General features: G+C 37.8%; 1 protein-coding gene across 4 annotated transcripts in view; it reads left to right on the top strand.

The window, feature by feature from the left end:
• Positions 1–18683, top strand: part of Tmem67 (transmembrane protein 67) — a 78471-nt gene that overhangs the window by 48685 nt on the left and 11103 nt on the right. Inside the window, exons 27-28 of one of the 4 annotated variants that reach the window (XR_779301.3) lie at positions 1232–1374; positions 12185–12288. Coding sequence is in view for 3 of the 4 variants with exons in the window: in XM_010619627.3 (XP_010617929.1) it covers positions 1232–1374; positions 2261–2341 (224 nt within the window). In the remaining variant the exon portion in view is untranslated. Of the gene's footprint in view, positions 1–1231; positions 1375–2260; positions 3563–10105; positions 10161–12184; positions 12289–18683 lie in introns of those variants that run through there. The other 3 variants (XM_010619629.3, XM_010619627.3, XM_010619628.1) reach the window with 3 other exon arrangements.

Below are 18683 nucleotides of genomic sequence, written 5' to 3'. Positions count from 1 at the left end.
CATTAAATACAAGGGACCAGATCTGGGGAGAAAGTAAAGGCACACAAAAACTAGGAGTTCTATCATATAATATTATCGCTGGAGCAGTATTAGTTGATGATCACCCAGGGAAAACATGTAAAACAGGTTTATTTTCTTTACATGTACACATGTAATATACATGAAGAAGTACAGATTCTTAAGGATACAGCTGACAAATGAGTGACCTTTACCAAATGAGTATGTCTCTGTACCTATCATCCTGCCATAGAATATTGCCAACACCCAGACGCCCCCTCAGATAAAACAGATCCTCATGGGTCTCCGTGGTGGCATTGGTAGTTCTCTGGACCCACCATAAATGTGCTGTATGATTTTCATGGGTATACTTCCCCCTCACAGGGGAAGGTCTCTAGTGTTCAACAGATCTTTTTTAAAGGTTGTTCACCTCCCAAAAAGTACAAAACCCACTTGCTGAGTGAGAAATAGTCTTGGAGCAAAATATTAAGAGACCATTTGAGTCAGAAGTCCTGGAATACTATGTACTATCCTATGCCTTGCTGGGGTTTGTTGTTGTTGTTTGGGGGTTTTTTTGGTTTTTGGTTTTTTGGTTTTTTTTGTACTGGGCATCAGACTCAGGACCTTGATTTTATAAAGCAGGAATGGCACCACTGAGCTAAATTCCTGGCTTTTTTTAAAAAATTTTTTTAATTACTCTTCCTACAAAATCTTAAAGATTAATTTAGCCTTTAGTTATATAAAGAAATAGAGAAAAAATATTCATTAACTGGTCTTTGAAATATGTATATTTATTCTATTAGCAAATACGAATCTTTAGTTTTAATATTAAAACTATGTCTTGTGAGTTTTTTGACTTTGACTAGCCACTTAGGGTTAGCAAATCTATGTTATCTTTTGCTTATTTTTTGTATACATCATAAAATAGTGTATGTAGTACTAATTTTTAATATGCTTTTTTTTTGGGTTTTGGTTTTTGTTTTTTGGTTTTTTGACATAGGGTCTCACTATGTAGTTGAGACTGACCTGGAACTCACTATGTAGCCCAGGCTGGTCTCGAACTCCCAGTGATTCTCCTGCCTCAGCCTCCCAAGTGCTGGGATTATAGGTGTGTGCCACCACGCCTGGCTCTAATATGCTATTTTTAAATACCTAAATTTTATTGCCAGAAATGTATCACAGATCTGTTCCATTTTTTGCATTTTTAACATCTCCTGTAAAATGTTTTTAACAGATGAAAGTTACTCTTTCAGCCGTATGCTGTATTATGGAAATGAAGCCACTCTTCTTATTTTCGACCTGTTGTTCTTCTGTGTTGTGGATTTGGCTTGCCAGAACTTTATTTTAGCAGCCTTCCTGACATACCTACAACAAGAGGTAAATTTAATTTTTTTTCTGAGTTTCTTTTGAAAGAAATATATTGGGAGTAGATATTTTCATAGCAGAGAGTAATTAATATCTACTTACAGTAGGGATTTATAAATGTTTAGAATACGACCAACTCTACAAAAAATGAAAAAGGAGGAGTAACAGAAACTGAACACATTCTGCACTCTGTCCCTAGGGTCAGTGACAGATATACTACCATCTAGCAGAGGGCATAAATTGCTTGAGCAAATGTGAAAGAAATCTGGTAGGAAGATGCCTGTCTCCTAGATACCAAAATGAAGCAGTAATTTAAGAATCATTCATAACAAAAACAGCAGTCACTGGAGATTTAGTTCAAGGGTCAGCCCCAGAAGCCTTTTAGCTTGTGACTCTCACACACCTTTGCTAGTATGAATAACAACTGGGGGTGATATCTCTGAAGTGGAGATTCCGAGAAATGGCCAATCCATGCTTCTTGCAATGCTGTGATATCTTCTGTCAAAGAAGTATACAAGTCAGTAAGCTGTAATTTATTAGGTCTTGTTAGAGACTTACAGTTATGAACAAATTCTGTCCCTACCAAGTAGATTCTTTTGACCTTTCCATAGCTTTTAGAGTTATAAAAGAATTGCCTCTTCTAATATTTAAGTGTATTCCTGTGAGCGTGAGATTGGTGTTATTTATAAAAGCATTGTAAATAGGAAGATACATTGCTTTAATATTATGAAACATGAAAACAGTCTTGAAAAAATTCTGTGTATCACCATAGGATTTAGATGCCTGCTACATAAAAATAGTTGAGAGGTTTAGCTAATTTAATTTAGATATTTTAATTGATGTGCATATTTAATTTGCTCTATATTTCATTTCAATCTCAATTATTTTAATTTTTCAGATTTTTAGATTTATCCGTAATACAGTAGGACAAAAGAATTTGGCAAGCAAAACACTGGTGGATCAAAGATTTCTGATTTAACTTATTGATTAGTTAATTTAAGGACTCTAAATAGTCATGGCAAAAAGGTCATGATACAGGTTTGCCATATTTTTAAAAACTTGTAATACAAATCTCTTTTAACTAGCAGATAATTTTATTTTTATAACTTGTGAAAATATGTGATATAGTGGAAAATATCATTTTCCCATGATGTGTCTTTCTTAATTCACTAATAAACTAACACTGATGACCTAGAAAAATATCTAAATGTTCCTTCAGGTCCTTGCGCTTGCAAGGCAGGCGGCGGAATCACTGAGCTAAATACCTGGCCCCAACAAAACATTTTTTAATGATAATCAAAATAAATCATTTGTCTCTGTGGGTCATTTAATAAACTGTCATATGCCTACACTTTTTCACATTAATTTCAAATTTATTCCAAGTTCAAGACTAGTTTTCAGTTTAGTGTATGTTTTATTTATATTTTAATTAAATTTGAAAAATTATTTCATATTTTCTTAGAAGTTACTAATTGCATTATTTCTGACACGGTTTACCTTGCTGTAATTACTTACCCTGTTTGGCAGTGGACTAATTCACTGTTAGACCTCTGAAGTGGTGCCATTGTATTCTTTCATGCACCTGACCTGTATCATGGCATCACTCACTACACTTTTGAGGGAGTGTTGACATCTCTAACATGGTTTACATTTATTATGTTACAGTGTGTGACATTCCTCCCACTGTAGTTTTTTTACATTTTAATTACTTAATATTTTTGCTTGTAAACTATTTTTTCTATTATGTTTAGAGATTGCAAATAACAGTGTAAATTTATCATACTCTGTTGATGGGATTTATTGGAAGCAAACTTTGGCTTCATAAATCAGCAAGGATTTCTTTTTTTATAGTATATGTTTGCAATTCGTAATAGTTTTATTCATTGTGGAAAATTAGTATATATGTATACCTCATATCTTGATCATTTTTGATCACTCCCTTTTTGCTCAACCTTCCTTTCTTTCCCCTTTTCTGATCCTCTTCCCGTCTTCAAAAAGACTGCTCCCCTGTGTCCTATTATCTCTCTATTACTTTATTTTTAATTTGTTTGCACTTTGGATTTTCATTATAAGAGAAACCATCCAATGTTTCACTTTCTGTGCCTGCCTTTTTTCGTTTAACATTGTGGTCTGAGATCCATTCACATGATTTCATTCTTTTTTATGTCTGATTAATATTCTATTGTGTATGTATACTACATTTTTTATCCACTCATCTGTTGATGGGAATCTATTTAAAATAAGTAGCAAAATTTGGATTCACAATATTAAAGGAAATTCAGAGCTATGTAGTAATAACTCTGTATTTTTTCCATCAACATACTCTTTAATAATAATTATTTTTCATGCTATCATGTCCTTGAAAGGCCCTCATATTTCAAATATAATGATTCTTAACTCCCAAACCAACATTTTTTTTGTACTGGGGATTGAACTCAGGAACTTGCACTTACTTGTAAATCAGGCTCGGTACCACTGAGCTAAATCCCTGGATCTTACTGCTTTTTATATTGATGCTGTGTAAGTAAATAAATATAATGCTATGTAAATATTGTTCATATTTCCCAACTGAAAATATATAATAAAACATTTGATGTTTCTGTTTCCTGTTTGTTGAATGTATATCATGAACTAGCACTCAATATAGCACAATCGGGGTAGGGTTTTCAGTCATTGTCAAAAATGTGCCTTTCACTTTTTGCTGAATCTTGAGTTCACCTAAGGAGAAAGGGGGAGGCTAGTAAGTTGAGTCTTTGAAACTCCACTTTCTAAAAGGTCACAGTAAAGCACTGTCTTATAAAAGCTGTAGGGATATATAAAAATACTGACACAGATTTTTAAAACTACCCACTCAGAAGAATGTGAAAGAAATACAGCCTTCATTCCACATATGAGAAGTTACTACTGGTGATAAATTTCAAAATACAGGATCAGTTGGCTCACCAATAAGTTAAAACAGAGAAAAAATTTAAAAATCATTCTAATTTTATGCAGTGTAACTTTTTATTTTGATTAGATACATAACTTCAGATTTTCAAACACTGACTCATTTGTTCATGCTGCTGAATAAAATTCTATAATCACTATACACAGTTTTCCACTGGGTCCCCTACTTTTGTCTGTTTCTGAAACACCTATCCCTAAGTTGCTTGGTAACTTAGAAGCATTTCCTATATTTTGCCATCATTTCATAATGAAACAAATCCTAGAGAGGTTCTTCAAGGTGCTTTGTAGTTTGTATCCTCCGAAACACAGGCTGGTGCCCCCCATGTCTGCGGACAAGTGTGTTACGAGAGACTGGCATCTTGCTTGTCTGGCACTGTGGTCCTGACTGTCTTTGGAGAAGGCTGAGCTGGCTCCTCCTGTGCAGGAGCATTCACAGTGATCGTCAGCTCAGTACTTGCAAGCTTGTAGCTTGGGCTGGGGAGTGAGTACCTCATGCCTGTTGGGTAGGTGCTGTGCCACTGAACCACATCAGCCCAGCATGTATCCTTGTTTGGAAATAATGACCAGCAGAAGTTGACAGGAAGTAAATATGTGGAAGAGCAGCAAGCTTAATAGAAAATTATCAGATTTAGTAACAGAAGCCCAGAGTTTTTACCCCTATGAGGAGCTTTGGGACTGTAAACTAGGTTATTTGGCATCGTAGAGTTTCATTCTGTGTCTCCACATTGGATAAAACACCCTCTGATTACCACTTGGGGCATTGTAAGGATTAGATTCTGCAATATGCTTTCACCAGGAGGCTGAGGATGTAGCTCAGTGGTACAGTGGTTGCCCAGCATGTTTGAGGGTTCAGTCTTCAGCTCCACCAAACATTAAAAAATTTAAAAATGCCTTTAACAGTGATCAAACTATGAACACTGAAATTCTTTAAAAATTTTTATCTTCAAATGTCTGCCTCAAAATATGTTTTCTACCGTGCTAGTAAATAAATGCCATAGCATTAAAACTCAAGATAACTGATCCCAATAACCAATGCAAATTCTTCTCTTTTGCTTACCCAAAAAGGCCCTGGTAGAGGTGACAGCCACAGATGAAGGGTGGCAAAATGATATAGTCTGACAGAAACCACCATAGGGACGGGGGACAGACAACTCCTGAGCGCTTAAGCTGTTACTCATTAAACACACAATTTGTGTTTTCTTCTGAGGTAGTCAGCAATTGAAAAGTGGTTTTTACTAAAAACCAACTCTGTTTTGGCCTACAAATGCCCAGTGGTAACCAAAAACAACAAAACGATCTTAATTTTGTGAAATTCTGGATCAAATCCTTAGCTCAGCACACAAGCATTTTAGTCATGTACAGAGTGCCTAAAACATGGCAAAACAAGATCTATTAGTCCCAAATCTTACCCAGCCTATCTCACTACCCTTTAAGATGGAGGACACTAGAATAAGAGATTTATAGGGACATTTAGCTACACCTGTGATCTCTGTTTCCCTAAACCTGAGGTCTCCTTGGATGCTAACAGAGCCTCACATGATTGAGATTGCTCCTCAGACCACAGGACTCCTCACGTAGAAACTGCCTTGCCCCTCCACTCATGAGGTTTCAGCCTGAATTAGGAAATGGCCAAAAATGATCAACCAAATCCTGGCCCATCTCAGGTAACCCTTGAAAGCTGGCTTGCTGTTGTAGGTGGGCCAGTTGGATCCTCTTCCTCGGTGTACTCTCTCCATTTACCCCCAAGCTAGAGACCTTCCTTACCTTCCAGTTAGAGTTTTTCCTGCAAGTTCTTGCTTTAGTTTTAATTTCCATTATTAAAGCAAGAAGCCACACTAAGTGGTGATGAAGGCGTTCCCACCCCAGGTTGGAAGAGAGGGTTTCTTACATTTGCTCATTTGTTCGTTCATTCAAACAATGTCTCTACCTCTTTGCTAGGCAGGGTCTTTATGATTATGGTAAACAGGAATATTAACAAACTTTAAGTGAAGAGCTGCGGGTGAATAGGAGGAACACTCAACTGTAGTTGGGCCATTAGAACTTTCACTGCAGAGAAGTGCTATTTGATCTAAAATGTAAAGTAATCCAAAGAGATGCATCCAAAGAAAGGAAAGCAGTATGCTCAGAAACCAAGAAGCATATGGCAGTTTAGGGCACTACAGGTAGTCCGAATTACAGAGTGAACATATTGTTTGATTTTTAAATTTGTTATTACAGTGTTTTGACATCTTAAACCTTTGGAGCTGAGGTGAGACTGCCCCTCCTGGGGCCAGTAGTTCTTTGAAACAGCAAGGGCTCAGGTGGGATCATGCCTTCCATAATACAAATTAATCAGTCCTGAACCCCTTCCCAGGAGGCAATATTCCTCTGCCTTAATCATCCCAGAGCCAAGAAACAAACAATTAGGGACCACCCCTGTATCTTAGAGCCCCCCGGACTTACTCAAACCAGCCAGTCCTGAACTGTTTACCTTGCCCTCTTGCCTTTTCCTTGGAGCCTCCAGTCCCGTCCCCGTAGCCCTGTACCACTTGCTATGCCCTCTATCCTGTTTCTAGAACCCGAGAGCACAGTAAGATTTTGTTTTCTTGTGTCTCTTCTTATGGCTGCACCCGACTGATTATCACATAAAAGAACACAGAATAGGACCTTTGGGAGTTTCAGAGGCAGATGTAGCTAGAAGGAAAATAGGAGCGGCGCCATAGATGGCTTTAACATCAAGTCACATTTGTAGTGCCGTGCAGAGAGTTTAACCAAGCGACATTTGCTAGCTCACCTTCACATGAATACAGTTGGCCCCCTGCATCTTCAGGCTCCATATCCAAGGACTCAACCCACTGCAGATGGGAAATATTTGAAAAAAAATTGTGTCTTTATTGAACACGCACAGACTTTCTTACCTTGTGCTTATTCCCTAACCAACACAATATAACAACTATTTACATAGCACTAACTGTATTTGGTACTATATGTAGAGATGATTTAAAGATGTATGGCAGTTATATACAAGCACTATGCCATTTGAATAAAGTATTTGAGCACCTAGAGATTTTGTTATCCCTGTAGATTCTGGAACCAATTCCACACAAATACCAAGTGAGGGAAGAGACAAAAGGGCAAGAAGAAATCTCCAGCCCCATTACCCTGGGATAGTGGATGGTCCCTGGCCTCGGAGACTGGTACCCCCACTCCCTGTCGCTTGGCTGTTTTTGTGATTGCGGGGAAATACATTGCCCAGCAGTGAGGCACCAGGGTTAGAGATTGAGAGTACAGCTCTGGATCCAGAATGGCCTGTGTTCAAATCCCAGCTGCACCCCTATGACGTGGACGATGTGAACACATCATAATTAAATGTCCTCATTTGTAAAAGGGATTGATAGTACCTGCCTCATAGAGTCCCTGTTACTAATGTAACTCCAAAGAGGATGTGGATTAGTCCCACACGAGCCTATGTTAAGACACTTGTCGTATCCCTGGGTGTGCTAGAAGCAGTAGTAAACAAACTGCCTGTCACAAGGGAAACTGGGGGTTAAAAAAACAAAACCCGCTTTTCTGGATGCAGGTGCACACCTATAATCCTGGCTACTCAGGAGGTTGAGGTAGGAGAATAGAAGGTTCAAGGCCAGCCTAGGTAGTTTATCCAGATCTGGTCTCAAATCTTTTAAAAAGCATTAGGATATAGCTCAGCAGCAGAGCCAAGTGCAAGGCCTTGGGTTCAATCCCTAGTTCTATTATATTTCTATTATAGTTATTCTTCTATTATAGTTATTACAGATATTTTCTATTATACTTCTATTATAGTTATTACAGATATTAATTCTTCTTAGAATAGAAGGTTCAAGGCCAGTCTAGGTAGTTTAGCCAGATCTGGTCTCAAATCTTTTAAAAAGCATTAGGATATAGCTCAGCAGCAGAGCCAAGTGCAAGGCCTTGGGTTCAATCCCTAGTTCTATTATATTTCTATTATAGTTATTCTTCTATTATAGTTATTACAGATATTTTCTATTATATTATACTTCTATTATAGTTATTACAGATATTTTAATTCTTCTATTATAGTTATTACAGATATTTTTCATTTGTTATTATAATTATAATTATTCTTACAAATACCAGGCTGTGGCCAAGGATAAATGGTCACTAGAATGGCATCTAAGGACAGGGCCGCAAGTGTGTAGTTACTTTGGACAAGGACAGCAGGCAAAGCAGTGAAGAGGTGGTTTTCTTTTTTTTTTTCTTTTTTTTTGGTACAGGGGATTGAACTCGGGTCCTTGGGCTTGCAAAGCAGGCCACCGACGCTGAGCTAAATCCCAAGCCCTAATTTTTTTAGCATTCTTTTTTTTTTTTAATTAATTTATTTATTTTTGAAGAGGTGGTTTTCGATGGTCGGGTGTCTACCCCAGTTGGAAAAAATGGTTTTTTACCCCTATGTTATACTTACACAAAAATCCATTTTGGGTACAGGATAGATCTAAATATGAAAGAAATGACAAGACTTTTAGAAGATAGTAGCTGGCAGTATATTCAGGACTTTGATATAGGCCAAGATTTCTTCAACAAGACCCCAAAAAGATGAATCATAGAGGAAAATACATTAAATGTAAATTTACTTCAGTGTAAACGGAAATTTTAAATTTACCTTAAAAGTAACTCTATACATTGAAGGATGCCATTACTTTTCTCATACTTCTCATTTCTGCGAAAGCATCCTATACAGAATAAAGAAGTTATCAAGTCAATAGGGAGCAGTCAACCCAGTAGAAAAATAACAAAAAACTTGTGTGGCCAGCCCTCAAAAGAGTTTTCCAAATGATCTATGAGCACTGGATCATTATATAAGTGTTTCAACCTTCTTAGTCGCTGTAGAAATGCAAAATAAATCCAGAGACTATCACCCAAATGAACAAAATGTTAAAACTTAAATACCATGCACTTCAGGGATGTGTGGGACAAATGAGCTTTTATGTTCACTGTGAGAGCGAGAAGAGAGTGTTCATCTGTAGCTTTCTTAGCTTTCCACAGGACTATTCTGAATTTGAATCTTAAAGACAGGAGGATATACTTCTAAGTGAGATAAATAAGTCACACATACGCAAATACATGGTGGGGACAAAGGAAAAAAATGAGAACCAAGACCTGGCATGTAAAGGTACAAGATCCCAGTAACGAATGTAACTGTACTGTCTACCTAGAATGTACCAATAAATTAAAAATAAATAAATAAATAAAAAACCAGGAAGGCCTGAATCTTCGCAGTTTGTGTCTGGCCGAACTCATGGGTGTCAGCAGGTGGCAGTAGAGTGCACACTAAACTTCAGGATGGACTGGGCCTCTCCGGACTGCACTATCAGCTGTGGGTAGGTTCAGGGGACTGCAGAACCCACAAACATTCCACACCCCTTGCCTCTTCACCCCTTGCCTCTTGTGTTTAACCTAGGTGTGGGAATTGAATGGTAAAATTAGAAATGTATTTGCATCCATCTCCTAAGGAAGAGGATCACAAAACAAGTCATACTTCAGAAAAAAAAAAAAAATTTAGAGCAAATTATCTAATGATCATGGAATCCCTTTCTCTCATTTTAATAAATATAAATTTACATTGATATCTTTTTGAAAATTAAGCTATCATCCAGAGTCTCCCCGAATAGAATCCTCTGTGTCATTTCCCTTATATAACAGGATATTTAGTATTGTCATGTTCTGTGCTGTATATTAATATTGTATGTCACATATTTTAATGTTGCAAATGTAAATCTTCACCAAAAGGCATGTAACTGCAAAGACCACTTTCTTCTTTTAGGTTCTTAGTGAGTTTTGCTATGAGTCAAGTCTTCGTAGCAACAAGATTACAAGGGGTAAGGTTTTGTACATGTAAAAGTCTGTGTGCCTATAGACATACCTCACAATCTTGGTTTATATACTATTTTTACAGTACTTTTACTACTGTTATGGTATTATTTTTCTAGTTTGCATCTTTTTTATCCATTCTTTTCCTTGAAGAAACAGAACAAGATAAAAAATAATCACATTATTTAGAGAATACTTTATTAGTTTCTGTAATCAAACCCTCATAGATATGACCTTACATATTTAGTGTGATGAGTTACCCCTGTACACATGGAAAAAAAATAAAATAAAATAAATTAACATTTCTAGACCAATATGGTTGTCCATTTCTGTACAATGCCAAGTTAACACAGTAAATTGGGATGACTTTGTCCAAAGTTGGCAGCACTGTTAAAGTTTCCCAAAATTCAATTTATATATATATATATGTGTGTGTGTGTGTGTGTGCGATATATATATATCTATGTATATATATATATATATACATAGATATATATATATCGCACACACACACACACACACATATATATATATATAAATTGAATTTTGGGAAACTTTAACAGTGCTGCCAACTTTGGACAAAGTCATCCCAATTTACTGTGTTAACTTGGCATTGTACAGAAATGGACAACCATATTGGTCTAGAAATGTTAATTTATTTTATTTTATTTTTTTTCCATGTGTAAAAAAAAAACAAAGAAAAGAATAATATCCAGACAACAGACAAGTTCTGTTGCTGCTGTGGTACCTGGCACCATTTTTTCTATTAGCCTCTTAATCATCATCTGGAAAGAGAACATTCTAGAGTAATATCATTAAATGTAGCTCTGATAAAGCACGGTCCCTACTATGTATCATAAAGTAGGTACTAGATATTTTACATTCATAGAGGTATGATACAGTACCATCCTACATTGATAATACTAGAATCAGTTTTGGTTTGAAATTTACTTTGTCTGCAAATAAGATTGCTACCCCTTTTTTTTTCTGGGCTCCTGTCACATGGAGAATTGTTTTCTATCTTTTCACTTTCAGTCTGTGGGCTTCTTTTTGCACTAGATGTGTTTCTTGTATACAAGATATTGTTGGATTTTGCTTCATATTCCATTTTGCCAGTCTATTTCTCTTGATTGGTGAGTGAGAGATATGGACAAGCCTGTTTCTCAGTCTGATCTCTGCCAGCTGTGTACATCCAATTTCCTAATAAACTCTTTGAATATACAAAGAGCTTTCTTATGCATATCTTCCAATTGTCAATCCCTTTGGTTTGTTTTTACAAATGACAGCAAATATAAATGAGATTTTTCACCAAAGATTTACATCCCTCCTCCCGCAATCATCTTGGACAATTGGGCACTGCCATGTAACAGAAAAGGGAGCTCCTGGTTAGTGCTGGTGTTGCCATGTATAAATTCTCACTGAGGGGAAAAAAAATAGGTCCATTGTGTTCGTGGTCTTAGCCCAATTGTCTGGCATTGCACCTGGAACATGACAGAGACGCCTGTGGAATACTTGGAGGAATGACTGAATGAACACTTTGGTTTTCCTCACTACCTATTACAGAAGAGACCCAGTGAGATCTAATAAAACCATTACTATCTCTTCTCTGGATCACAAACAATTGACAAATGTGTATCCGCTGCTTCTGAGTGCCAAGTGCTGTGCTATATGCTGAGACTACAATGGTGGATAAGCACAGCACTTACTTTTGTCGAGCTTGTAGTTGGACAAAAGACAACAAATAAATACAAGTATAAATACTGCGTTCGTTAGTTTTCTTTGCTTCTATAGCAAATTACCACACTTTTGTGGCTTAAGGCAACTCAAAATTATCCTATAATGCTAAGCGCCAAAAGTCTGATCTAGTTTAACTGGACTAGTAGAAGCTCTAGGAAATATTGCATTTTCTTGTCTTTCCAGCTCTTAGAATCTGCCCACTTTCCTAGGCTCTTGCCCCCTTACCCATCTGAAAGCCAACAGCGAATGATGTTCAAACCTCTCTAACTGTTCTGCCTCCGTCTTCCACTCATAGGAATTTCTGTGAGGACAACAAACCCATTGGATGGCTGAGGATAATTTCTCCATCTCAAGATCATTAATTTAATTACATCTGCAGAGCCCATTTTGCCATGTAAGGTAAAATACCCGCCCCCAGCCCCGTTCTGGGATTTCGGTGTTCCCTTGGGAACTGAGGGTAAGCAAACCAGCAGTCCACATACCAGAAGGACAGTCTATGTGCAGGATGGGAGGAGCACACAAAACTAGCATTCCTGAAATTGTTTAGTTTGAAAAGGGTTGTGAGAGAGGCTTTAACCAAGAGATATGAAAGATAAGCAAAAGCCAGCCAAGATTATAGGATGTAAATGAGGCTAAAGGTTTCGAGATAGAGCAGCAGGTACAAAGGCCCTCGGTGGAAGATAGAATGAACATCTGACCGAAATGCCCAGCACTGGAGAAAGGATTTGCTTAGAGTCAAGCATACAGTTTCAAATCAAGAAAAGTGAAGTGTCTTCTTTTATCTCATTCTTGTGCTGACCTTCCTTGCTTGCAGCAGACAGAGCAAGATTATGTTTTAGCTTGGCTCCTTTTAGCTAGCAGAATGTGGGTTCAGTTCAGTGCCCTGAATAGTTCTCATTTTCTGGAGCCTGTCTCAAAGCCATCATGACACGCATTTTCAGTGGATTGTTATCTGGAAGGGGGAGAGATTGAGTTCAGAGCACAAAGCCAAAGTCGATGATCTAATCCTGGTTAGGAATGGTCTGCTCCTTTCTGGGGTCGGCTATTATTCTGATCATGTTTGTGAGTTGTCAGTTTTCTTTTGTAGCCACTCACTATGAGGAGCTGAGGGACAGAACTCTGCGGGAAAGAACAGCTGGAGACAGGCCAGGGCATTTTAAAAAAATAGTGCTAAAATGAATCATCGAGCTCTGTTTCCTCTTCTATCACTGACTGAGCTTTAAAACTCAAGCTAGTGTTGAGTGGAAATAATTATCACCAGTGTTTTCATGGCACTTGATCCCCAATTTTGTAATAAATATTTAGGTGCCTTTCCATGCATCCTTTTTAGCTATCTGTATCCCATGAGCAAAGCAGTTTCAGCTACAGGGAGACTCATTAAATTGATCATTTTCTTTTTTTCTTTTTCTTGGTGCTTAGGATTGAACCCAGGGCCTTTCACATGCTAAAGATGTGCTATACCACTGAGTTACACTCCCACCCCTAAATTGGCATCTTAAGTATTTCTGTGAGTCAGTAGGCCTTTTTCGCTCTAGACTCGAGAGGATTTCACATGCTAAAGATGTGCTATACCACTGAGTTACACTCCCACCCCTAAATTGGCATCTTAAGTATTTCTGTGAGTCAGTAGTCCTTTTTCGCTCTAGACTCCAGAGAGGAAAGAGTGATGGAATTTTATGTGTGAGAATTTTTTTGTCTTAGACACTGTCTTAGTTACTTTTCTGAGACAAAATACCTGAAACCAAAGTTAAGGAGGGAAGGTTTATTTGGCTCATAGTTCGTAGAGGTTTCAGTCTGTTGCCAAGGCAGGGTGGAATGGCAGCCAGGCATCACAGAGGAGAAATAGTTCATGGCAAAGCAGGGCAGGCAGAAGCAGTCAGCAGTGAAGCAGCAAGCACCAAGTGACAAATCCTTTCTGTTCCTTATGTCTTATCCAGGCTACCCACCCCTGGGGCAGGTAGCACTCACATCCTTAATCCTAGCATCACATCACAAATCAATCCCTCACCACATCCTTGACCCCAGCATCACACACCCAAGATCCAGTCACCTCTGATAAGCTCTACCTATGACCACATGAGGCGGGAGGTGCGGGGGCATCTAGACACAAGCCATAACAGACACCAACCAAAACAGAAGTCTAAACCTAGTCCTCTTATTCTAACTGTTCTTCTTTGTTTGTTTGTTTGTTTGTTTGAGATAGAGTCTCACTATGTAGTTGAGACTGACCTGGAAGTCACTTTGTAGTCCAGGCTGGTCTCGAACTCACAGCAATCCTCCTACCTCAGCCTCCCAAGTTCTGGGGTTACAGGCATGTGCCACGACACCCAGCTTTCTTCTTAGTTATTGTAAAGCTACTGGAAAAGCTCTCCCTTTTTTATTTGTTTTATTTGTATTTAGGACAAAGGGACATGTAGAACTGTCAACAAGAGCAAAAGCTTTGAATTCTTTACTTTGCTATTTTCTTTTTTAAAAATTCATTAAGTTTATTGGTACATTTTAGGTACACAATATGACATTCACCATTGGGGATTTGTACCTTTACATGGTGTATCTGGTACTTATTTTTTCCCCATTCCCCCACCCTCCCTTCAACCCCTCCACCCCTCCCTATTTATAAAGACTTTATTTCCATATTTTCCTTTTCTCATATTCCTTTCCCTTCTTTCCTTTCCCTTCCCCCTCCAACTTCCCCTTTCCCTTCCCCCTTGGACCCTTTCTTCCTATTTCACATTATTCACTATACCATTTGAACCTTGTTTACACTTTCAGTTTCTCACGCCAGAGAAACTATTTGGTATTTATACATGTGTGTCCTATTTATATCACTTAGGATTATTGCCTCAATGTGCATCCATTTAGCTATAAATGGCTCTAGCTTCTCATTCTTTATGGCTGAATAGTACTCCATTTAAAAAAAAACACATCTTTTTTTAACCAGTCACCATTTGATGGGCATTTGGGCTGTCTCTAAGTTTTAGCTATTACAGATTGTGCCACTATGAACATGGGTGCACATATATTGCTGTGGTATGATTCTTTTAATTCTTTTGGGAAGATACCCAGCAGGGGAAAAGTTGGGTCAAATCCTAGTTGTTTGAGGTATCTCCATACTGATCTCCACAGTGGTTGCACCATTCTACACTCCCATCAACAGCGGAGAAGGGTTCCTTTTTCCCCACAACCCCACAAGCATTTGTTATTGGTTGATTTCTTGATAGCAGACATTCTTTCTGGAGTGAGGTGGAATCTCAACTTGCTCATAGAACATGTTTAAGTAAATGCAAAGGAATTGAAGTTATCCCCAGCATATTATCAGATCATGGTTCAATAAAATTGGAGATCAATAGCAAAAGAAACCACAAGAACTTCATAAACACGTGGAAACTGAACAACACACTCATGAACAACCATTGGGTCACAGAGCAAATTAAAGAATACATTAGACAGCTTCTACAATTAAATGACAATGCCAGTATAACATATTGGAATTTATGGGACACAATGAAGACAGTCTTGTGGGGGAAATCCATAGCAGTGAATACTCATATTAGGAAACAGAGCAAGCTCAGATAAACGACCCAATGCTGAACCTCAAGCTTCTATAAAAAGAAGAGCAAGACAAACCCCAAGCTCATACAAGAGAAGAAATTGTAAAGATCAGAGCAGAATCAATGCATTGGAGACTAAGAGAATGATACAAAAAAAAAAAAAAATCAATGAAGCAGAGTTGGTTCTTCAAAAGAATAAGAAAAATTGACAACCTTTAGTGAATCTTATCAAAAAAAGGGGGAAAAAAAGCCCATATCCATGCAATTAGGAATGAAAAGGGAAAAATTACAACAGACCCAGCAGAAATCCAAAGGTTCCTCAATACCTGCTTCAAGAATCTATATGCCAATAAGACGGAAAACACAGAGTAAATGGACAGATTTCTAGATACATATGAATTACCAAAGTTGAATGAAGAAGACCTAAAATTTCTAAACAACCCATTGAAAACATAATTAAAAACTTACCAACTAAAATATGTCCAGGTCCTGATGCTTCACTGATGAATTCCACAAGACATTTAAAGAGGAACTACTGCCAATCCTGTTTAAATTCTTCAATGAAATTAAAAGGGAAGCAATACTCTGAATTAATTCCTGGAGACAAGCATGACCTTCATCCCCAAAGCAGAGAAACACCCAGCCAAAAAAGAGAACCATAGGCCAATCTCACTAATGAACATAGATGCAAAAATCCACAATAAGCTACTGGCAAACAGAGTGCAGAAGATCATCAAGAAGATCATACACCCTGACCAAGTGGGATTCACCCCAGGGATGCAGGGGTGGTTCACCTTATGAAAATCAATAAACATAATACACTATATTAATAGAGCCAGAGACAAAAACCATATGATCATCTCAATAGATGCAGAAAAAGCGTTTGACAAAATCCAATACCCGTTAGTGACTAAAACAAACAAAAAAACCCTACAGAAAATTGAAAGCGATGGTCTCTATTTCAACCTGATAAAAGCCATTTATGAAAAATTCACTTCTCTATTTGCTTGCATAAGATTCTCAGCAAACTCTTTCACTTGAATGTGCCTGCTGCTCATCTGTGAAAGTGGACAGTACCTGCCACAGTTCAATGGTGCTGTGAATTCCAGTGTCAATGAGGCACTCCAGAGGATGTGAGCTGGGCCTGCAGTGCTCCAGAGAAGCAGTCACAGTTCCCATTGACCAGTGTGCTCAATAGGGAACAATGCTGGGGTGAAGCTGTTATTGTAAGTTGAGGCCGTGTTAATTGAGTATCTAAAATAAATGAGGAAACTGCCCTATTTTATGCTGCTTAAACTTTATCCATAGAACTGCATCTAGTTCTGGGTGTGCCAGATTTGAAGGAACCTTGGTAAATTGGATTTTATCCAGAGGGTGGTGATCATGGGGGTGACAGATCCAGAGATGCCCTTATGAAGAATAAGAGAAGGAACTGGGACAAATATTCACCAGGACCATGATGGCTTTCTTAAATTTTTGTCCTATGTAAGAGGACATTAATAGCCTTATATCACCTGAGTACAGAACAAAGATTAATGAATGGGTGCTATGAGATGGCAGGTTTCAGCTCAAGAGAGGAAAGAACTTTCAGATAATTTAAAGCTTCCCAAATAATAGCAGTTCCCTATCATTTGGATCCTCCTACAGATGGCTATGGAACCAAATGTGAGTGCTGAGAAGTGTTTCCTGCCTTAGAGGAAAGGTGAACCATGTGAATTTCACCGTTCTTTCCCAGGCAGCCACCTGGTTGTGCCCGTGAAGCCTTCCTAAGCAACATCAGAGGAGGTTGTCTCTTGGCCTCCTAGGAGAGTGTTACTGTTTAGATCTCAAATACTTCCCCACTTCCCACCCTTGTAAATCTTAGCTACTCGGAGGTGAGGGTTAGGAAGTGATGGGACCATGGGACACTGTGAATCTATGACTTGTTCATGGCTGAATCTGTTGAGAGGATGTGGGGTCTGCTTTGAGGTGGGTCACTGGGGTGTGATCTGAAAAGATGGTGCTTGTCCCCAGAGCTTTCCTGCTCTCTCTGTGCTTCCTGGCTGCCAAGGATTGAACATCTTTCCTCTGCCAGGCCCTTCTGCCATGCTATTTCTGCTGAATTCTCTGAAAACCATGAAAAGTAAACCTCCCCTCTCCTCCTTTAAGTTCTGTGTATCAGATATTTTATTTCAGCAATGGGAAAGTGATGGTTAGCTCTGAGAACTGAAGTACTAAACAAATCCTAAAGCACATTTCCTTAAGGATTAGAGATTAATTAGAGATTAATTGGATTAATTAATTAATTGGATTGGAGATTAATATGCTCTTTTTTTGACTTTTTTTCTTTTTATTGAGTTTATTGGTACAATCTAGGTATACAATACAGTTACATTCATCATTGGGATTCTGTACCTTTACGTAATAGGTCTTGATTCTCATTTTTTCCCCTTCTCCCTGCCCTCCCTTCACCCCCTCCTCCCCTCCACATTTACAAACACTTTATTTCCATTTTTTCAGTTTCTCATATTTTTCTCCTCTCCCTTATTACCTTTCCCCCACCCTTCCCACTTTCCCTACACCTTTAGCCCTTTACTTCCTATTTCACATTATTAATTATCTCATTAGGATCCTGTGTACTGTTATAGTTTTTCACACCAAAGAAACTATTCAGTATTTCAGTTAAAAAATCTCTGTATGAACATTAAAAATAGGGAATCCTAAAATAAAACTAAAAAGGAAAATAAAAGAGAAAAGGCAATGATGTAATATTAAAATAATCCTTAATTCTGGAGATGAAAATGGTCCCTTAACATATTTAAATTGCTTCTTGCTCTCATAGTCTTATCTTATTCTTTCTTTTTCATTATTTAGAGAATACTTTATTAGTTTCTGTAATCAAACCCATGTAGATATGACCTTACACATTTAGTACGATGGGCTACCCCTTTACACATGGAAAAAAAAGTAAAAAATAAAAATAAAAACAATTAACATTTCTATACCAATATGGCTGTCCATTTCTGTACAATGCCAACTCAACACAGTAAATTGGAATGACTTTTTCCAAAGTTGGCAGCACCATTAAAGTTTCCCAAAATTCAATTTATATATATGTATATGTATATTTATATTTATATAAAAAGACTAGTAATAGCAGTATGTTATGCATCGATAGGAGCAACAGCTTTTCCAGGTTCTGCAGTCATCTGAACAAAATTATAGACATTTAGCACATTCCATTAAAAACAAAACAAAACAAAA

This window comes from Fukomys damarensis, unplaced genomic scaffold, assembly GCF_012274545.1.
Source record: "Fukomys damarensis isolate Sample0158 unplaced genomic scaffold, DMR_v1.0_HiC HiC_scaffold_5, whole genome shotgun sequence".
Taxonomy (NCBI): Eukaryota; Metazoa; Chordata; class Mammalia; order Rodentia; family Bathyergidae; genus Fukomys; species Fukomys damarensis.
The sequence above is the reverse complement of the archived record's forward strand: the minus strand, read 5'-3'. Positions and strand labels throughout refer to the sequence as shown.